General features: G+C 36.4%; 1 protein-coding gene across 1 annotated transcript in view; it reads right to left on the bottom strand.

Moving 5' to 3' along the window:
- Nucleotides 1-22,923, bottom strand: part of RBMS3 (RNA binding motif single stranded interacting protein 3) — a 1,335,892-nt gene that overhangs the window by 230,088 nt on the left and 1,082,881 nt on the right. Inside the window, exon 9 of the mRNA XM_088026449.1 lies at nt 16,508-16,587. Within this exon, the coding sequence (XP_087882575.1) occupies nt 16,508-16,587 (80 nt within the window). The remainder of the gene's footprint in view (nt 1-16,507; nt 16,588-22,923) is intronic.

Raw genomic sequence — 22,923 nt, 5'->3', positions numbered from 1 at the left:
GTATTAGTTGAAATTTTTATAGTATCAAGGAATTTCTATAAGCATCAACTCGGTTTTGCTTGGAGCAGATCTTCCAATCTTATCTTTTGATCTCAATAAAGCTGGCACTCCTCTAGAATATTTCTTGATCCCTCTCCTCTAGGTAACATTGATAATTCCCTCCTTTTACTCCCAGTCCCTGGTCTCTTTATGACACCTCTTCACCTTTGTGTTTATCCCTGAAAACATACTTCTATGTTTACTTTACACTCAAATTAAAAATACTTGCTTAATGCATGAAGAAATAAAACCCCAAATGTCTACCGGTGTAAAGGATATTGAATTACCACAAGGTAAACTAGGCTCTAAAGTATATGATCTCTTTTTTGTGCCTTCAATCATTGAACTATATGGATTTTCTACCATGCCATTAAGATTTTATTTTATTTTTTTAGTCTTAATCTAGGATTGCTGGAATTGTTTTCACCTCAGTAGATATTACTTTCTTTCATGACTGAGATTTGCAGCCCCTTTGTAACCACAGGAGGAATTCTTTTCAGTTGTTTGAATTAGGTACCTGTGATAATTGCTTTTGTAAGTGGTACTTTTCAGCCTAAAAAACAGTAGCAATAGCAACACATTTTCTCTCCAGTACCTCAGGAACACAAGGAATAAAAAACACGATCAGGTTTCACTTAGTTTCCATGGCTCCTTTGGTCCCTCCAATGAAAAGATATTACATAGAAGGAGGAATAAAAAAAGTTTGTAATTCTTCTCATTGAGGCTTTTTAGTAATGCGCCTTTTCTTCTGGACCCAGATCTCAAAATTCATATACAACTCAAAACAGAAAAAAAAAAAAATTCTACAGCTTAGTTTTTGAAGCAAGATTGCTTCTCTAAGGGAAGTTTCTATAAATAGGTTACCTTTTCTTTATAACAAAAGAACCACTCATCAAACACTAATATAAAAACCAAGTGCATTGTTTGCTGAAATTGATGGCCAAATATTTCCACTCTTCTAAAAACTAGACTGAGTATTAAAGTAAGCAAGTGAATCTCAAGGAAGAAGGCACTGAATAGACTAAAGGAATGAAACATTTAACCCAGTACAGAATATTAATACTCATTCTATTTTGCAAATAAGGAAGAAACTTGCTCCTCCAAGTTGGGGAATGGAGGGAAAAACATGACTAGCTAGGGGAAGAGCTACTGGATTTCTTGCTGATCTCTTCTCCTGTAATATTGCCCCCCTCCATCCAAGAAAAATAGAAAAGACATGATTTAGTATAATTAAATAAATAAATAAGTGCAACCTAAATAAATAAATTTATTTAATCCATAGGGACCTCACAACTATAGTACAGAAAGGAACTATGATTATCTCCATTTTACCAATGAGGAAATTGAACTACAGAGGCGTTAAGTAATTCACCCAAAGTCAAACATCTAGTAAGTGGCAGAACTAAATCCTGGGATCAATCAGCCCACTTACAATGTCTGAGTCTGAGCAACCTACTTGAATTCCATAAGTCTCAGCCTCCTCATCTATAAAATGTAGCAGTATATTTTCCCTAAGGGCACTTTGAGGGTGAAATAGAAAAATATGTAATATGTTAAGCACCATTTTGGCATATAATAATCTCCCCTTTTCTCTCCACACTAAAAATGTTCATTGATAAAATGTGGGGACAGGGGAGCAGAGATTTTCTGGCTCTCACTCTATCTTTTGTTCCCTCCAGCTTTATAGAAATGTATTTGACATATAATGTTGTATAAGTTTAAGGTATACAAGGTGTTGATTTGATACACATATTGAGAATTTGATACATATACATTGCAAAATGATTACCATCATAGCATTAGCTAACACCTCTTTTAACTCTATCTTTTAGGAGATTTTGGTGTCAAAAAGTGAAATTGAAGTCATCACATATAAAGAAGAACAAGAGAAATATTCTACAGGCAGACAAAAAGCAGAAAGACAAATATGCACGAAACTGGAACTGCTTAAATCCTGAAGTTAAAACAGTAAACTCAAAGACAGAATTATCTTCTCTGCAGAAGCCAAAATAGTGTGAAATAATTCTACTGAATCCAGGATGGATACTTCTTTGTGCCAAACCTGACTAAGGCAGTAAGAGATTAACAACGTAAACAAAACAGCCTGATGAAAATTTTGTGTACGAATGGATGACAAAGGTCAAGGGGAAAAGCTCTCGGTGCTATTGATAAAGGACTTCATTAAGCCCTCAGGGAAAACAGGTATAAATATTTATTCGAACAACAATTCAAATCAATGTAAAGGTTAACGAATCCATTCCTTTGATGGCACGGGCACCCAGTCCCCAAGCATGACAAGGACACAACCTGCAGGAAGCTTTAGAAAAAGATAATTTTTTAAAAAAAACTAGAACAGTTTTCTCAAATGATTTGAAGTTGAAAAAAGTATCTCATTGCTAGCGGTAGAATTAATTGTAACAACCAACAAGATGCTTGGTGTTCCAACACATTTTATATTCTTTTTGTTTCTTTTAATTTCCACAGGCCATTACTTTTTTTTGTTTTGTTTTGTTTGTTTGTTTTTAATTCTGGAGAAGGAGCAATGGAAGATAGGAGGTAGAATGGAAAGAGAATTTAATCCTTATGAGAAAGAAAAGGATTCTTGTGCTTTTGAACACTGTCTTCCATTCCAAAGAAAGCTTTTGAGATTTAAATATTTTAAAATTTACAGAAAGGAAATTATTAAAAAATATTTCTATATGAATCATCATAGTTGACGGTTTCTGTATTCACTTTACAAGCATTTACTAATCGAATGCCTTATTAAGAGAGAATTAGGACAGTATTAAGAAATCACACTGGAATAATGAGCTCAACTTTTTTTTTTTTTAATTCAATTCAGCGTGTCTATATTAAGCATCTCCTATGTTCAAATGCCAGGCATTAGAAGAGACACAGGGATTAAAAAAAAAAAAAAAAAAGCATAATTCTGCCATCCAGTGGGATAAGGTAAGTATACAGCAATTGCCATAAGAGACTACGTATCACAAATGGACACCCACTGTAGGAGAAAACAATTTAATGTGATGCCCTGAGAGTTAAGAGCAGGGGTGGGAGGGTGGGTAGGGAGATTAGAAATTAGGAAAAGCTGCATGAAAAATGTTGTATTTATTTTTGAGCAGGATTTCTTGGGGAAATGAAGGTAGAAAAGGGGAATTCTAGGCCCTATGAACTGGAGGTATAAAGATATACCAAGAAATCATTATAAGAGGTCTGTGATTATACATGTTTTTACAGTTGTTTTACCTAAAGTAAAGACCCTCTGTATCAACATGGCCATCTTGGTCCTACCAGAAGTGTGACAAGTATTTATGAATCTGGGAGTCACCAGAACAAATTTCAGGTTAAGTATTTATCTGTTGCTATACTATATTCTTTCTAATCATCCCAGAAAACGGTTGAGTTCCAACCTGGATATTTTTAGTTAATTGGACACCATTCTAGATCAAAATATGGCAGCTGTCAGCAAATGGTTTGAGATTGGAGGGTGGTCTTTACCTAGTGAAAATGGAGGTTTACCTTATTTGGTCCATGTACCAGATAATGCCCATTGATGATTGTATTTCATAGACTTCTACAGTTAAATTATATTTCCAGCCTAGAGGGTAAATGTTGATGAATTAATTCTCAGGATGCTAATAGATGCTACTAATAGTGGGGATATCTACCACTTCCAGCCAGAACTTCTGTAGAGCTGTACAGAAGTTAATTCAGGTAACACTTTTGTAAAGGAGGCACTATAAACATCAAATGGAAACATTGGGTTCCATGAGGAACCTGACAAGAGCCTAAATAACTTGCCCAAGTTCAACGGGGAAAGAGACAGAGCCAAACTCAAACTCAAACCAAGATCTATCTGCCTCCAAAGGAAAAGATGGAATTCTCGATGGTATATTCAATGCAAAGCAAGAAGAGTGTCCCAGCCATGAGGCTCTCATAGAAAGCACAGCATAAGCTGGGTGGATGTTGCTCTTTAACATTATATAAATGCAGCAAAGATGAAAAGCACTTCCCTTGAGATGAGAGAAATGAAGAGGTTGTCAAGGGATGCAAACAAATATTAAATTATGTCTTTTCAAAACAAATTACAGGATAAATTTTATCTAAATTTTTTTCATCTACTACATGGATTTGGTGGGTTAAAAATAATAATGAGTTATGAAGGATGACTAGAGAATGCTTTCCTTTTTTTTTAATTATATTTTATTTTTTAAAGATTTTATTTATTTATTTATTTATTTATTTATTTGAGACAAAGCGAGAGCAAGCAAGCATGAGTAGGGGGAGAGGGAGCGGGAGCAGCAGAGTCCCCACTGAGCGGGGAGCCTGATGTGGGGCTTAATCCCAGGACCCCCGGATAATGACCTGAGCCAAAGGCAGACGCCTCACTGACTGAGCTACCCAGGTGCCTCAGAGGATGCTTTTCTAAGATCTTTCATATTAGGTTAAGAGAGGCAATAAGCTTAAGGAAATCATGATTTTTGGACTGCACAATTAGAGAAATTACCATTTCTAAATAAAATTAAGATTTTATGTAAACATTAATCATAAACAGTGTTCAGTTAATTACATGTTAGTATTTACAATATTATAATAACTGTTATTATATTAGTGTTATTATTTACTACACCTAGCAAACCTGAAAACCTTTATTTGAGATGCATCCCACACTGTGACTAGAACTCTATGGTGCAGTCCAGCTATAAGATGAGTACTGTAGGAAATTAGCAGTGACCAAAGAAGTGACACAGAATTGCTCTTATTTTTATTTTTTTCCTAGAGAGCGCATGCACACATGTGCCAGAGGATAAGGAGGGGCAAAGGGAGAGGGAGAGAGAAAATCTTAAGCAGGCTCCATGCCCAGTGCTGAGCCCATGTCAGGCTCCATCTCATGACCCTGAAATCATGACCTGAGCCAAAATCAAGAGTCAGGCACTTAACTGACTGAGCCACCCAGTGCCCCCAGAATAGCTCTTATAAGAACTCCCATGTCATATCTGCGTTTAACCCTGTGGCTCATAGATCCTAGTTTTCCTAACTCTTCCTACAGGCTCACATGCCAGTCACAAATTACAGTCCCATTCCCACAATCTCACATAACACACATACTGCATATATATATATATATATATATATATATATATATATATATATATATATATACGGTTGCAATAAAACATTCACATGTTCTGTCAAACTATATTCTATATAGTATTTGCTAATAAAATGATAATGTAAATGTTCAGAAGAATAACCACTGTTTCTGTACTTGAAAAAACAAAACAAACATTCACTCTAGTTTAAGGTATCTGCATGCTTGTTTTCAAAAAACAGTAGCGTAACTCATATGACAGTACTTTTTTTAATCCCTCCACTTAAAATAACTTTCTAGAACACATCTAGGTTTTCAAAATAAGATCAGAAAGATGAGAGGATATTTTAAACTTCATCTTTACCCTGGTTATCTTCCTTAATTCTTCTAATTCTGAGAGGATAAAAGGGCTTGATTCTGAAATTCTGCTCTGTATCAGTGGCATTCGAAGTTATTGCGTTTGTTGGTTTGACTGTTTTTGTCCCAGAAACTTTTTACTTAAAATTACTGAAGACCCCAAAGAGCTTCTGTTTACACAGGTTATAGCTAATGATATTTACCATCTTTAAAATTTATTTTAAAATAGCAATAATAAACCTATCATATGATAAGTGACATATTTTTATTTAAAAAATTCAAAAACAAAATAAATAAAGACAAGAATGGCCTTGTTTCAGAGTTTTGCAAATCCTTGAAATTTCAGGTTTAGTATAAGACAGCTGGACCCTCATTATCTGCTTCTGCATTCAATCTGCTGCCATATCACACATCATGTAGCTTCTGGGAAACTCTACTCAACATTCATGAGAGAATCAGAGTGAAAAAGGCAAATGATGTGTCAGTATTATGAAAATATTTTGATCTTGTAGACCACCGGAAAGGATCTCAGGAAGCCCATAGGTCTCTGGACCACAATTTGGCTCAAACAAACCATACCATCTTAAAGTGACTGCACATAAAATAGGTTAGTTTCAGTATTTGGCTTTAATGTATTTATATTTTAAGAACTATTGTATTAAGACCCCATTATCTTATATATTGGTACAGTTTTGATTCTTTTGAATGGACCTTTATCAAGACATATTGTGATTAGTAAAATCATGTTAACAACCGGTGGTCTACTTACTCACAGGACATACGATTGCAATTCTGTCTACCCTTGCAAATGTCTTATCAGTAGGCAAACTGTCTATGCTTTTTCCAGAGAAGTCTGTTACTTATCAATACTTCTACCTTACTTAGAGTGTGTCTAGTGTGTCTATCTTCCAGGAAGTCTGGGAAGCTTTGGAGATAGTGTAGGTCACACTCTGGTGTTCTTACCAGGAGCAAAAGAACTGGGGTGTAGATACCCCAACACCAGTCAAGCATTGTTTAAACACTGCCTAACCAGAAGACTGTAAATTCCTAGGCACTTCTGATTCTCATTGCACATAGGAAATTGGCTTCTGGAACCAGAAGGCAGTCCACCTAGAAAGAGAGGGGGGTGCTGGCTGAAGGACATTCAGTAAGCACCCTGGGAGTGCTAACACCTGCTCTAATAACAAACAACTAGAAATCAACTTAAATTGTTGACTCTATTTACTTTAAGTCATTTCAGTGATTCAATTAGTGCAACTGTTTAATAAAACTTCTGGTCCAAAATAAGTCCCCCTCTCAGTTCAAGAAAAAAAGGCTGTTTTCACATTTACAGCTTCCTAATCTTGCTGCAAGTTTGCAATACACCTTTGGGGAGAAATACATTTTTGTTAATTCGCTGAAAGTTTTTTTTTTTTTTAATGGTTTAAATAATAAGAATTATCTATATATTTTTGTTAACCCATAATAAGAATCCGTTACTTCCCTGGATTTTTACTTGTGTCTCACAACTAAGTTTTCATATGGGACTCAACCATTAACAGCTTCAGGATACTTTTTATTTTGGGGGACAATGAGTTGGAGTAGAAGCACCATCTATGCTTTAGATATAATCATCTAAAACTTACAGCTGACATCAGCTATATAACCTCTATATCTCCTCTAAGCCCTAATAATCTTTCAATAACAGGAACTTTCGAAAGCAAGTATTAAGGCTGAGACCTAAGAGATACACATTTGCATGAATTTAGATTTACAACTGATATATTTTTTTCTGGCATATTTTATGGAACCAGATGGTTTGAATTAATATTTGATTTCTTTGGGTCAAAAGTAATGTGCTCTGAGATCTAAGCACCCACCCCCAAAAACTCTTTTAAGATGTCCAACAGTCTTTCATTCTAATATATCCTATGAGAAGGTAAAAAGAAACTGTAAAGTCAAAATAATTAACAAGATGTTTTTTTTTTCTGTTTAACATAAAAGCAGCCCAAATGATACAAAGAAGATTAAAAATAGGAGAAACTAAGAAAGTCCTCCATAGGCTGTTCAGCGATGTGATTTAGAAATGGTGCGGATGATACTCAGTTTAAACAAGTTCTGTATTAGTGTGTGGTAGCTTTCTGTTGTTGCTAACAAGTTAACAAAATCTTAGGAGGCATAAAACAAAACAAATTGATGATTTTACAGTTCTGTAGGTCAGAAGTACTACACAGATCCCACTGGACTAAAATCATGATGTCAACAAGGCTGAGTTCCTCTATGGAAGCTTTAGGGGAGAATCCAATTCCTTGCCTTTTTCAGCTTCCAGAGGCTGCCCACATTCCTCCATTTTCAAGGCCAGCAATGCCAGGCCAAGTCCTTCTCATATTGTATCACTCTGAACTCTTCTACCCCTCCCTTCCACTTTTTTTTTTAAGACTTTATTTACTTATTTGAGAGAGGGAGAGAGAGACAGAGAGAGTACAAGCAGGGGGAGGGGCAGAGGGAGTAGACTCCCCACTAAGTAGGGAGCCTGATGTGGGACTTGATCCCAGGACCCCCGCAGAAGGCAGAAGCTTAATCAACCTGAGCCACCCAGGCACCCCGCTCCCTTCCACTTTTAAGGACACTTGTAATTACATGGGGCTCACCTAGATAATCCAGAATAATTTCCCTACTTTAAGGTCAGTTTACCAGCAAGCTTAATTCCAAATGCAGCCTTAATTCTTCTTTGCCACAGAACCTAACATATTAACAGGTACTGGGGAGTAAACAGGTATTTGGGGAGAGGGAGCATTATTCTATATCCCGCAAGCAGTTATTTACTTATTTAACAAATAATTATCTGTGAGAGGCATTGGTTAGACACTTGAAACATAAACAGCAAGGTGCACTCCTTGCATTGAGAGAGTTTATAGGCTAATGGTTTAAGGGTAAAGGGAAAGATAAATATCAAAGTCCTTTTTTAGAAAAATGTATAATCTAATGGGATGACTGTGCCTTTGAAATTTAAAAAGACTAAAAAGAAGATCATAAGCATACCAATTTCCCATGAAGGATTATTTTTTCTGTACCGACAAATAACTAAAATAATAGTAAACAAATTGATTCATCATTCAAAGTCTTAAAAAGGTAAGAAATCAGAGGCAACAGTTTTAAGATAAACAAATGATGGCTTGTTTAGAGCTTGCCTAATGAGTGTTTTCATTTATATTCTTCTTAAAATATTTTCTTAAATTTTGCAGACATTTCATTCTAAAAATTAGATCATAAATAATGAGTTATGTGCATGGTAGGCTTCTTGATGGTTACTGGAACAGAGTGGCAAGTATTTAATTCAAGATACTGTCCATTTATCCAAAATTTGGTTAAAACGTGTTTTTTCCATAAATCCTATTAAATGAGATTCTAGATTTAGAAATGCACTTAATTATTCAGAGCTTGGTTTCTGTGGCTTGCATCTTAATTGGCCTTAGGCCACTCGACCCTTTTTGCTTGCTAATAAAACTCACTGGAACAGACACTAAATGGTTTAACTACTCATTAGTGGTACTGACAGAAGGCAAAGCCCAACATCATCTTAGAAATAAAATTAAGGTTTTATAATTTATTTTGTAAGTTTTTACTGTGAAATCGTCAATGCAGAAAGTTTTGAAGACCTGAATGGATTATTTTAGAAAGAATAGATGGAGATGATCTGTGACTTTGGAGATAGATGATAGAAAACCTCTTTATCCTTCCTCTCTATTCCATGAAATTACAATTGCTTTAAAAAAAAAAAATCAGATTCTGGAGCCAGGTGGCAACTTCAGACAAATTCTGCTACTACTTATTGGTGCTTATACATAATTACAGAAAATATGTGGCCAGTAAAACATGTTGACCATATCATATTGATTAAATGCCACAGATTTTCTAAATACTATATTATAGTATTTAGAACTAGTACTTCCTCTAGGCAGGGGAAAGCAAAATTATGCCAAAGGGACAAAGGCATAGAATAAGAGCTCTTTTTCTTTTCTGTATATTCTCAAGATATATATATTTTTTTAATGTGAAGAAGAACAAAAAGAAAAAGAGTGCCAAAGGACAGCACGGTTAACAGTGCCTAACTAGATCCAGTGGCAGGAAGTTCAGACCAACACCTAACTTCAATATAAGTTAGGCAGGACCATTTGCTATGTCAGAACACAGAATTCCTCATTGCACTGTCCAAAAAATGAGTTCTTTAAAAAAATAACATTTAGAGTGCCAGGATGACACCTTGAAAAGCAGTCTTGGGGGGAAAAAAAGGCTTTTCAAGAAATAACTAGACTCTTTCTCAAAGTAAGTTTCCTTTTCTTGTGAATATTTAGTGTTCTCCCTGCATATGTAGCTATACACATGTGTTGCAGAATCTTTGCTAACTATTAAGAAAAGATCTGAAGATTTATCTCAATGTTTTCCTCCAAGTTTGTTGATGCACAGGAGTTGGGTATCAACCATATACCCTCAGGAAGTTCACTGAACAAATACAAGTAGAAGGGTTATTCAAGTCAAGGGAGGGCACATCAACTCCAAAGAACATTTGCTAAGAATCTGCACTGAGTTGAGCAATAGCTCTTGAAGCAGGAAAAATGGAAAAACAAAAACAAACCCAAAAACAAAGCCTGGTTTAGAAAACTCAGAATCGAACCAAATAAGTAAACAAAAAATTACCTCAGCACTGCTTACACTTTCCCACCTGCTCCTGCAAAGATTAGAACTTCAGAGAAAATCAAGTGAAGTATAAGATAGAGTAAGGAAATCTCCAGTGTTGCTGAAAATGTCCAACATTCTAATCCAAAGTCTCCAATTGTCCAGCTAAAGATCATCTCCATTTCTCTTAAGCCAAATGCAGCCATTCCCACTTAGGACCTCATTATCAACATCCACCACTCCACATTCATCCAGGACCAACATCTCATAAGTCCCTTTCTCTGTGGCCCTAATTTTCTATGCTTGCATCCCACCTTCACTTTGCTGCTGGCATTATGACTATTCCCTAGTTTTCCCCTCCCTCCCCAATTTCAACGACCATCTACCTCTTTATGTCCTCAGTTGTTCCAAGGTCAGCCATGTCACTGGTGGCATGTTTGTCCTTATCTTCTTCCATACTTCTCTTGCTAAATTTAAACCCTGGCTACCATGTGTCTACTATCACTAATATTCATCTTCATCCTCCCAAATATGTGGTTCATAAGTGCGGCTGTCAAAAAAAAAGTCACAAAAACAATATATTTGGTCTATGCAATTCACTTCACCATTTTAGCTGGGTCTGTTTTCCTCTATGGTCAGAAGTCTTAAATCAAAACATAGTTCCCCATCATAATTCTGGGAACACCCATCTTAATTTGAGTTTCCCCAAATCAGAGCTTGGGACAAGGTAATTTAATTGGGAGCTGATGCCAGGAAGCCGATATTATAGAAAGGGAAAAGAAAGGCAGGGGAGAAGGAAAAGCCAATAAAAAGTGCCTCACTGAGCTTGTTTTACCACTGGACAATCCCCTAAGGAATCTTGTAGACTGTGACTCAGAATTGTCTCTCCAAAGAATGAGAGGCTCAATTTTATCCACTGAATTCAATAACCCGTTAGTTGAGGGTTGTTCCAAGAAGTGATAACTCTCCCAAAGTTTGCAGAAAACCTTTGCTGTGTTGGGTGAGCTTTTATATATTTTGCCCCGAGGTAGGAAAGTGGAGCAATTCAGTAGATGCTCCAGATGGATGCTTCCAGGATGAACAGAGATTGCCCACTTCATCTGCAGCTGTAATCAGGTAGGAGGCGGGGATGTAGCATAAGGCACACAACCCGTTCCAATCATTTCTAACCTCCTGAAGATGATCCCCTGTACCCTCCCTGTCAGGCTTCTCATTTTCCAGATTTAGAAATTTAATCATCTTTGTCTCCTTTCTCCCCCTTTCTAATCAGTAACCAACTCATACTTTCACAGTATCAACTGTGGCTCCATAGGAAGGTTGAGAAATGATTGACCTAGTTCATGTCCATAGGATTCATACAGATTCTAAGACTCTATTGACTATGAAATTGCCAGGCTACTCTGTGAAGTTCACTAATAATATCCCAACAGTGTTTCATTATGAAGAAACTATGTATTTGGTACCTTGAAATAATTAAGAAGGCATCACTAACATTAAAAATGAGAGGCTTCACAGAAAGTAGCTCCTAAATATTGCAAAAACCCTCTTATTAATGAGAAATCTAAACTGATGCTCAGTTGGGGATTGTAGTATTTACAAAGTTTCTTATGCAAACGATGTTCTAGTTTCCCAAAGATGAAAAACTCAGAGTTAGGCAATGCTTCAATCAAGTAAAACCATAAAAAAATATATTTTTGCTAAGCTGTATACCATAACACTTTTGTATTTGTCGCCTTATACTCAACTACTACATTTGTTACATTTGTGGACTTAATAGACAGCTATCGCTGAGGAAACACTGATTGTGAGGGACTGCAACAGTGTCCACTGATACAAATTTGTATACTATTGCCAAACATTCAGAATTTTGTACCATGTCTTTAATTAAATGTAAATGTCATTTAAGTACATTGTTGATATTTTACTCTGGTAAGTTTAAAGGTAAACAAACAACATTTCTTTTCATGTTCTCTAAAGAAGTACCAGACTTAAATATTTTTCCTCACATACTCACAAGAAATATATATGTATATACCCATAATCATACACATTTTTATTTTCATAAACACACAATAGAAAGATTGTGTGTCAAAGCATCAATAAGGCACACAGTTTTATTTTATTTATTAGAAAAGTATGATTCCTCTATCACTCACTTAGTTGTCTACATTTCTGTTGATCACAGATTTGTTAAAATTAAAAACATCTCAAAATATGGTGAGGTCTCTCCCTACCCTTCCCTACTTTTTTTGAAGTTCAACTGGGATTAGATATAATTACCTCAAGAGTAAGAAAATCATACTAAAAGTGGGTTATTCCATTTTCTTCTGGAAAGACTGCTCCATTGATAGGAAAATGTGTATACAGGCACATGTCTAGTTTGAGAGCAAAACGTGATTTATTTTTCTACAAACTAGCCTGCGTGATCCGTTCATCAATAAATGTCCTTACATGTGGAAGCCTTTTCTACGTGGTGCATCACTCTGCTCCAGGGGCTCTTTGGAAGTGAACCTTTCAAGTTCATGCCCTACAGATCCCTGAAGTGTCTGGGAACTTACCCTTTGCTTTTGCCAGAGGTTTGAAAATGAAATGCTTTGGGGCTGCACAACATTGCTGTGCAATTCATTATGGGACAAAGAAATGTCTGGGGTTAGGCAGGCAAGCAACTAATGATCCTTCATTTTGTCCAGAAAACATCAAGATCGATATGTAGGACATGCAACATTTATGGAACACTGTGTTTTCTTTTCCCTCTAGGGGAGGGAGAAAATACTAGATGATTGCTTCCTGTAGATGGCTACATGATTGACGCTGGCCTCTCCTTCCCACCTGCTAGTAGTAACATAGCTGCCTGATCCCATACCATATATACCAGAATTCAAATAATTTTATTTTTTTGGCATGTATATTTAGCCTCATTGATCCAGGTAACCAAAATCTGGGGACAACGTTATAATCCAAAGTGAACAGAACTAGTTCTGGAGGCTCTAATACACATTAACGATCCATTATGTATTCATTAAAATTAGATCTTTCACGAACAAAAAGGAGGAGTCCAGAGAAAGCATGAACCAAAAGAAGAAATCTACAAAGTTTCCTTCCAACTCACATAATCTGTCAGCAGGAATCAAGATTAAATACTATCATGAATTATATTTAGTGAAAAAATTGTTGCTAGACTAACAAATCAAAATGGAAGCAGCAACATAAATGTCAATGTTACATGTCCTTGCAAATATCCTTAACTATAATGTTTTTTTTTTAATTTGAAATTCAGATCAATGTCAAAGCTTTGGGTTGATTTAGATGTTTTTTCTTATTCTTATATAGAAATGACACAGTATGGGATTTGGAAACTAGATGATCATCTCAGGGAAATAATTAACTTTGCAACTCCTTTAAGAGAAATCATTTGTCAAAAGTGACAGAAACCAAAATGGCACTATATTTGCCCAGTGACACGTGCACATTTCCCCCAAGTCATCCCTAAATGGAGAAGTAAAGAATGCAAATTGGGTACTAATTGTTCTCTACTTGCTTAGCGTAAGATAAAAGCCGGGGTCTACTATAAGAAGATGATTGACTTAACATGCAATCTTTTCTACAGCTTTCTTAGGGCCTTAGAATCTCAGGTCATTATTGGATCATTGTGGGGCCATCAATCACACGACCTTAAAGCATTATATTGAAACCATCAATGTGAGTTCCAGAAAACTGCAAACTGAATTCAAAGATGCCGAATCTTGATAATGTAGAACACTGAGATTTTTATAATTTTTTTGAATCCTATTTTAGTTGTAGGGGGGTCAGATCAATTATAGTTGCTTTTAATTAGTATACCCACAAGCAAGGACAGTCTCTCTAAAGCTACATTAGGATTGAAAAAGTTAGAAAATTGGTGATTTTTTTTGAAAATATCAGAGGAATCATTTTCAATTTGATATCAGGGCCTATAGTGACATCCCACCTGCAGTCTTCAAGTTGGAATAGAGAATTGGATTAAGATACGAGTTTTTGAAAATAACATTTCAATCATCTACAATAAAGAAGCAGTGAGGACCAATAAGGGCAAACAGCATACACTCATATTTGATCATACCCATTCTGACTTTGTTAATCAACTCAATGAGGGCATTTTACTGCTGGACTTACCAAAATACCCACATTTTGCATTACATCCTATTTTATTCCATATAAAACTTAAAGATGAAATATCTTCTGTTAACATTTGACTCTGTTTGATTTGCATTGCATAAATAAGCAAATTCAAGTAATAATGATGATCAATATCATGTATTTAGTTCTATTACATTGAGTACAAATCTCAGAAGCATAAACTTATATCTCTTAAGAGTTTATAACTGAGCATAATTATTTTGCTTCTTGGGTTCCCATGAGATAAAAGTGAGAAACTCATAACCAGGTTCTTGCTATTCACAATGTTTCCATTGGGTGTAGCTATGATATTAGACAGGTTGATATCACAGTCTGTGTATTCAGGAAGAATGCCCAGACATTTGGGGATTTATAGTGACTTTCTTTGTCTTTAGCATTAAATTGTATTAGTCAGCTATGTTCTATGGCGAAAACCAAATAGTACAGCTTCAAATCAATCAAGTCAAGAAGGATTTCAATGTCTTATTCTGAAAATGAAGAAACCTAAAAAAAAAACCTGAGATGTATTATAACTTTAATCAACAATAATTTCTACATAATTTGCTCATTCTTAATTTTTTTTTATGTAACCATCTAATTCACACCTAGGTTGAATGCCTTCTAGATAGACAGGCATCCGTTGGATCAAATGGGACAAATAAGGGGAGAATCCTCTAATAATGCTACCCCTTTATTCAATGATAGGTCTGAGCAGAGTGTCTTAAAGCGTCTTTTATGCTAAAAGAAAAAAAAATAAGTATTTCTCCTAAAATTCAAGGGCAGCTTACATGCTGAGATGAAAACTGCTAACTCTTTTCTTAACAACACCATATGTCTCCAATTGGATCATAATGCAGTCGGTTCTCAAGGGAACGTTATGCATGGAAGCTAACCAAATCGAGACACAGGCGTCAATGTGTGTGCACTCTCTGATTAACCAGGAGATGCTACTTTGGATTTTCCAGATCATCTAAATGAGTGTCTGAAGGGCCTTTCTCCTTTCCCAACACCTCCCCAAATGAACCGAGTCCTAAAAGGACCCTGACCCTTCTACAATATTTCTCTTTTTGTTCAGATTTCCTCTTCTATGTAGCCTCAATACATTTTAAGGAACTGAAATATTTAACCCCTGAACTCTCTAACCACGTGTTTTAAATAGCAGACACATTACATAGCAAACACTATAGAAGTCCAGCTTAAAAAAATTAAAAGGAAAATGTAAGACTGAAGAAGTCATATTTGTCCCCTGAGAAACTCCAAAAATGAAAGAGCAATCAATAAACAAATATGGATTAGTCAGACATTTCTTTATCCACTCATTATAATTCTTCCTTTTTAGCACTTCGTTCAATCTCGAGTATTTTTATGCATGAGTAAGATATATTTTTAAATCTACTCACTTAATATTAAACACTTGCCATATATACTGCTACCAGATTAATAGCAAGTTGAGGCATTGCAGCTTAAGTCCAGACACATGTGATATATTCAATTCTTTATGTTGAATGTAGTTTTTAATAGCAGAAAGTTATATCATCTTATGATGTGTATAAAAGTTTAAGGACTTTGCCTTGGGAAATGTGAAATGGGACAGTCAAGATTGGTGCTTCTCAAACTATCTCTGATGAGTGGACAGTTTACAAAAAAAAAATCAATATGTCAGTGACATATTTTTTTAAAAATACGAAATTATGCATTCAGATTTCATGGCAATGTCAAATTGCTATGAAATTTCTAAATGCAAAAACAAACAAACAAAAAAAAACAACCCAAAAAACATTTCTAAATGCTTCTTCTCATGCTCTGTCCCCTTCTTGTGATGGACTGATAAGACATGGTTGGAAACTGGCATCAATCAGTGTACTTCACTGTGACTATCACTGTTTAGATAGATACATTATAAAATAGAAACAGGAGTCATGAACTTCCTTCACTTGAAGTGCATTTTAAAGTATTCTTTGTTGTTTCTCTTCCAATTCACTTCAGACAATCAGCAGCAGAGAGTCAAAAGAAAGGCCAAAGAAGAATCACCAAGAAGCTTTTGGTAGTTTTGAGAAAGATAAGTTGCTACTTATTATTTAAAAACACACAATTACAAAAGTAACTTTTTCATTCCCAGTGACCAACCAAGGGCTTTACCGTGTACTCATTTTAATAATAGCAATCAGCTTAGACACAAATGAATGATTATTTAATGGTATTTCTTACCTGGGATGCCTGGTGGTGTTTTCAGATATTTTCCATTAAAATGTTGAATTACCACTTCACATTTTTCAGTAGACTCCATTCTGGAAAAAGAGGTAAACAGGGGATCATATACTTTCCTAAGGTTGTGTATATTCAGGAAAAGTAAATAAAAATGAAAACGAAAATAGGAAAGCCATGGAAAAGCTTGATTTGAGAATTCTACAAGACTTGTCAACTGTTGCCATGACCACCATGATCAAAATATCACAAACTCACCATTGCTTAGAGCAGGTATTTATTTACTGCATTGAAAGTTGCCTGTGTGGACGGCTCTATGCTGATTCCTCTCCTAGAAGTCATACTGAGACATTGTCTTACTTAATCCACAAAACACTGTCTAGCATTTGAAAGTGCTCCATAAATATCTGTTGCATGTCTGAATTAGCAAACCTGAAAGATAGGTCTTGTTGCCCTTTACATCGAAGGCTCTGAGGCTTACACAGACGAACGACCTTGGCAATGAGTGGCAGAGTTGAGATTTTAACTAAGGCTTGTCTAACACCAAAGCCGAACTATAACTACTAAGCTATTGTGCTGAGGGACTCCACAAAACAAGCTGAGGAGATGTGCTGTTATTTCCACTTTGTGCAGTCTAATGTGATGATTAATATAGTAGTGTTGTCACAAACACCTTGACATTTTTATTGAAAACCCACTGGGTGAAGGTACAAAAGAGAATTATTTGGGGTCCCAAATGTGAGCAGAGAACATAAACATAAACCTCAACTCCTGAACTTTCTTCACTTTGAATTTTGGAAATCCTCTCTTTTTTCATACTAGATATCCATATTCCTAAACTAGGTTTCTTGGGTCAAATTTTGGCAACTTACTTGCAAGCTAATGAATGAACATTTTGAACTATACCATCATAATGTCAACATTGGTAGTGTTGCCCTATCCTAAGTAGACTAGTATTGGCAACATTTTCTAAATAATTAACTATACCAGGGCTTTATTTTATAACATTGGATGGGGAAGATAAAAATTAAAGGGCTGATTCTGATTAAAGGAAATTAAGTCCCCCAAACAGTACACTAGAGGCAAATACAAATTTAAAAAACAGCTCACACACATATTAAAGAATGTGGATGAAATGTGTGAAGTTTGTCTAAAAGGCAAAGTATAATTTTGGATTTTCTGCTGTGTTATTAATATGAGCTTTCTTGGAATGGAGCCTTTTAACTCAAATTATAAAACTTCCCTACACCTAAATCTTAAGTGTGTTTTCAGGAGCCTATTACATGCACAGGAAGTAAGATAAGGGAAAATATGTAAACAAACACCAAATAAGTTACACATTTATTACAGCTACAGGAATTCAAATGTGAGAGGAATTCCAGGAACCAGGGAATCACTGAGAAGTGGGCACAGGAGGCCATAAGGGCCCTTAGAGAAGTCATTAGGGCAGGGAGCTGACCAGGCCCTGTGTCCTTTTAGAGGGGCTGAGGTGAGCAGAACACTGTGCCTGTGTGGGAGATTCAAGGGGGTTTGGGGTACTCTTGAAGATAAGCTGAGAGATGCAGACAAGGGCACCTGAATTATCAGGTTAAGAAATTCTAGATGGTATCAGGAGCATGTTCCAATGGGGGAGCTGTCATTATTTTCTGAGTCAATATTTTTTTAAAAAGGGTCTTTTCTGATGTATATTCCTATGAGGCATGGGATGGAGGCACATCTTTCTGTATAAAGACACATATAAATGGCAAATCTCTACCTACCAAGCAAAATTGACTTCCCTGGCATGAGACCAGTGCAGAAGGACAGAGCCACAGACAGAATAAGTCTGTACTTGGTTCAAAACTCTGCTGGCACCATCTTGAAATTCTTAATGATTTTCTAATAAGGGTCCTGCATTTTTATCTTTCACTGGGTCCCACAAATTATGTCACTGGTCCTGCTATGGCAAGAAAGTGCAGGAAACCAATAGGTTATTATTCATTTATCAAATGGCCCAGTGGATCCACATAGGTGTTATTTTGAAAAACATGTAAAGAATGAATCAATTTTATATCCAAATGTGGGGGGAAAAAACAACTAAACCTCTTTAAGCTTAATAACATACAATTTTAATAAATAAAAATAAAAACAAAGAGAGCATTTTGTTCACTGCTTAATCACAAGTCCCTCCAACTCAGAAGATATTTGGGCTAGAAAGGCAAGATGAATCTTTCTCCATTCCAAATATTTAGGAATAGCTAAGTACAATTTTCCTAACTCCTTCAAGTTTTTCTTTCCATGGAATCCTTTACAGTAAACCTTCCAACCTGTTATTATTATTATTATTATTATTATTTTGAAGTAGGAAACTTGCATTTCTAGGAACAAAAGAATTCTAATTCTGTTCTCTGTCTTCCCACAGGATCTACTATCTATTGTCTCTTAGGGACAATAACCTTCCCTCCTATCAGAGACATGAATGGGAGAGGAAATGTAAGCCCTTAATTACTACAGATGTCACTTTCTGGAATTTTTATTCCAGGAGAGCTACAGAATGAAAAGCTTATGCCCCAGAGCCCCCCTCCTTGTTCAATCTCTCTCTGGATACTCATCTAGATAAAAGGCAGCTAAGAATCTAAAGCTTGCTTGCAAGAGTCCTACAAATCAAATCCTTTCTCTTTGTCTTAAAATGACATGGAATTTTAAATGAAGACTAAAACTAGACTGGGGTGTGTGTGTGTGCGCGTGCACGTGTTTGTTGATTCTATATGTGTTTTAGGAAATACAGAAGAAGCTAAAGTAGAAAATCAAGTGGCTCACCAACTCTACCCACCTAAACTATTTTTGCTCTGGATTGAAAGCCTCAAATCTTCCCTCTTGGATTCTAAGTATGATCATCTTTTCTTAAGACTATTTTACATCCATATCAAGCTGGATGGGGGCTGTTTCTAGGAACACAAAGACAGCGGCATAGATTGTTCACTTTGGCTTCATTCAGATTTAACTAAGTGAATGTCTGCATTGAGCCTTTAGAGACTCTCCTTTCTGAAAGAATAAGTGCAATAAAAGTCTGTTTTCTGTAGCTGCCGGTGCTTAGCGTCAAACCATGTTATGCTGCACCACCCAGCAGTGACAATTTCATTTTAATACACGGGGCACATTTTAACAAGGCAAAGCAGTCCCAGCAAAGACAGTGATATAGGAGCCACCAAGGGAAAGGCTCAGGGTTCCTCATTTATTTTATGTGGAAACTGAACAAAAGTGAGACTGGAGCTCTGGTGGGGCGGGGTGGGGGGGGAGACTGCATGTGAATAGCCACCTTAGGAAGAATGTGCACATTCTCTTCTCAAGTTTCACAATTAACTGCTTTGAAATGCCAGCTCAAGCTATCTGCAATCTGGCCCACGCTTCAGTTGAAACTGATACTAGCATTATCAAATGAGTATGAAAAGGCGGCATGCCAGACAAAGCTGCCTTTACATGTCCCTTTCAGAGGGGCCACTGAATCACTACAACCACATCTATTCTTCCAGGCGGTACCTGAACCCCCTTGAGTACCTCGGGACAGCTCGCGTGCCAGGCCAACCATTCACCCGAAGATACATTAATTAGGTTCTTACAAGGCTCCAATCATTGTATAAAGCTTCAGGGTTTTCTGTTAGGTCTGATGTTTAAATATAAATACACATTAAAGGTCCCATTTGACATTCTTTCTTGTCTTAGGGCCTAGGAACCTGGCTTCAGTCATTCAAAACAAACCACAGAATTGTGATTTAAAAATTTTTTTTTTTTTTTTTTTTTTTACACCAGTTACTAAGGGGAGCCAGTTTCACAGCCAATACAATTCCCACAGGCAAGTTACATCAGAGGAGAGTTTGATCCAATATTAGTAGAATGTTCTGGGTCAGACTTGACACACAGATGTGGAAAAGGATTTTGCAAAACTATCTGCAGCCCCCATCTCAGCTCAATAAAGAATCTCTCAGTTTATGATCTTAAAGGAATAAGCATTATTAACCATATATTTAAAACAAATCCACCCTGCCACTTATTTTGATTAATTAGAGGTTTCCGCTATTGTGAAATTTTTGTGGTTTTGCAATCACAGGCTCTGTACAAATTATTGGCAACTTAGAATATCCAACATTGCAAGCCAGTCTTCCACCTAAATCCAGTTAGAGTTACGCAAAGGGACAACATTAATAGATTTTTAAAAGTACTAAAATGTGCACTCCTTCTGAGATTTCAAAAATAAATTCCATCATTCACTTCTTACTCTATTGTAATGGAAAGCACAGCGGTCAAGTCCCAGGAACAAAGATGAGTAAATGAGTTGAATTTTCTTCTGAGTTTTTAACATTTGTTTTCTATCTGCCAGGTGCTTGACATTCTTAGGATATAACAAGTATCATAAAGGCCAAATAATGAAGCAGAGCTGCCTCTCTGCCACCCTCCTTTGCCAAAACCCAGACATTTGGGTGGTGTCTTACTCGGCATTACAACACATTCCTCTTTAGGAAACGAAACTGTGGACAATATTTAACCAATTAAAACCCACTCCAGAGTTTTAGAATCACATAATTTCAGGACTAGAAATAGCCCCAGATATCAACTTCTAAATTGTACAGAAGAAACTAACACTAGTTGCCTTCCCTAGAGACTAGTTAGTGGATGAACCTGGAATAGAACCTTTGTCTCTTGACTCTCAGTTCAGATGGCTTACCTATAAGAGATGGAGTTCCATTGCTGGCCTCCCATCATACTTCCTAATTTCCTGTACTCTGTCTACTTTAATGTGTTCTGATGCTGGATGGATCATGCACCCTCCATTCTAGTTCAATCTCTGTTAACTGGAGCAGCTATTCTAAAAAATGGAGATACACCATAGCACTTATTTCACATAGCATAATACCCTCTAGTTCCATCCAAACACATTCATCTGATGTGATTAGAAGGGTACTTCACCTCTATGGTATTCTTTCCAAAAACTTTTACATCATATGAATCCTATCATGAGAAAAACATCAGACAAACCTAACTCTGGAGACATTCCCCAGGATACCTGGCTAGTGCTACTCAGGAAAAACAAGGAAAGTCTGAGAAATTGTCACAAACTATAACAGACTGATGAGACACGACAACTAAATATACAAATGGCACCCTGGTTTGGATTCCAGAGCAGAAAAAGCATATCAGCGGAAAAAACTGGTGAAATCCAAATAAAGTCTGGAGTTTAGTTAATAGTAATGTATCAATATCAGTTTCTTAATTTTGACATATACACCATCGTGATGTAAAATATTAACAAATGACGTGGTGTGTATGGGAACTCTTTATTACCTTTGTAACGTTTCCGCTAAATTAAACTTACTCCAAAATAAAATGTTTATTTAAAAATGACTGTACATTAAAATGATCAGGAAACTATTTTTAAAAATACCAATGTCTGGGCCCCAGCGCATGAGATTCTAATTTAACTGCTTTGGCATGAAGTCCAGGCACATATTTTTCAAAGCTACCCAGGTGATTTCAGTGTGCAGCCAGGATTGAAAATCACTGTTTTGGAGCTATTTGTCACATGTCCCAAACTAGAAATCATGGGCTGAATCCAGCCTTCAGGTAGAAAGTTTTGTTTGGACTATAAAGAAGTTTTAGAGAATCTGAAATGGCTGTCAGCATTTAAAGACTGGGAGACTTCACATGAAAATTTGGATTCCTGATGATGTGGTCTGATCCATGTTTTCTGCATGGCAACTATGGTACAATAAAAATAAATTTAGTCTTTGTCCCTGGTTTCTGACACAGAACTCCTAAAACCCATGGTATTTCCTGAGTGAAAGGAATGTCCTTCGTTACTTATAATAAGGTCTTTTGGGCCACACCTGAGTTTATGTTAATGAGGTGGCTCAAAGGGACCCCTAGAGAGATTCAGAATGGGGCTGATCACCACAAAGACCAAATGATTGGAAGGTTGGAGGCTTCAGCTCCACCCACCACCTCTGGGGATGGGAAAGGGGCTGAAGATAGAGCTCAATCACCAATGGCCAGTAAATAAATCAACTATGCCTATGCAATAAAACCTCCATAACAACCACTAAACAAAAGAGTTCAGAGAGCTTCCAGGTTGGTGAACACACTGATTTGCAGATTTGCCAGGAGGGTGGCATGCCCAGGGAAGACAGAGAAGCTCTGAGCCACTCCTTTTACCCTATATCTTGCCCTTTACATCTCTTTTGGCCATTCCTGAGTTGTATCCTTCATAATATACTAGTAAACAAAAGTAAATTGTTTTCATGAGTTCTGTGGATTGTTCTAGTGAATCAGCAAATCAGACGGGGTCCAGGAATGGTGGGAACAGTCTTGTGGGGGGACTGAGCCCTTAAACCTGTGAGGTCTGACAATAATCCTACATAGTTAGTGTTAGAATTGAATTGAATAGT

The sequence above is a fragment of the Eumetopias jubatus genome, unplaced genomic scaffold, assembly GCF_037043125.1.
Source record: "Eumetopias jubatus isolate StellerSeaLion01/CBP00866 unplaced genomic scaffold, mEumJub1_p1.0 scaffold_1, whole genome shotgun sequence".
In the NCBI taxonomy this organism is placed as follows: domain Eukaryota; kingdom Metazoa; phylum Chordata; class Mammalia; order Carnivora; family Otariidae; genus Eumetopias; species Eumetopias jubatus.
The sequence above is the reverse complement of the archived record's forward strand: the minus strand, read 5'-3'. Positions and strand labels throughout refer to the sequence as shown.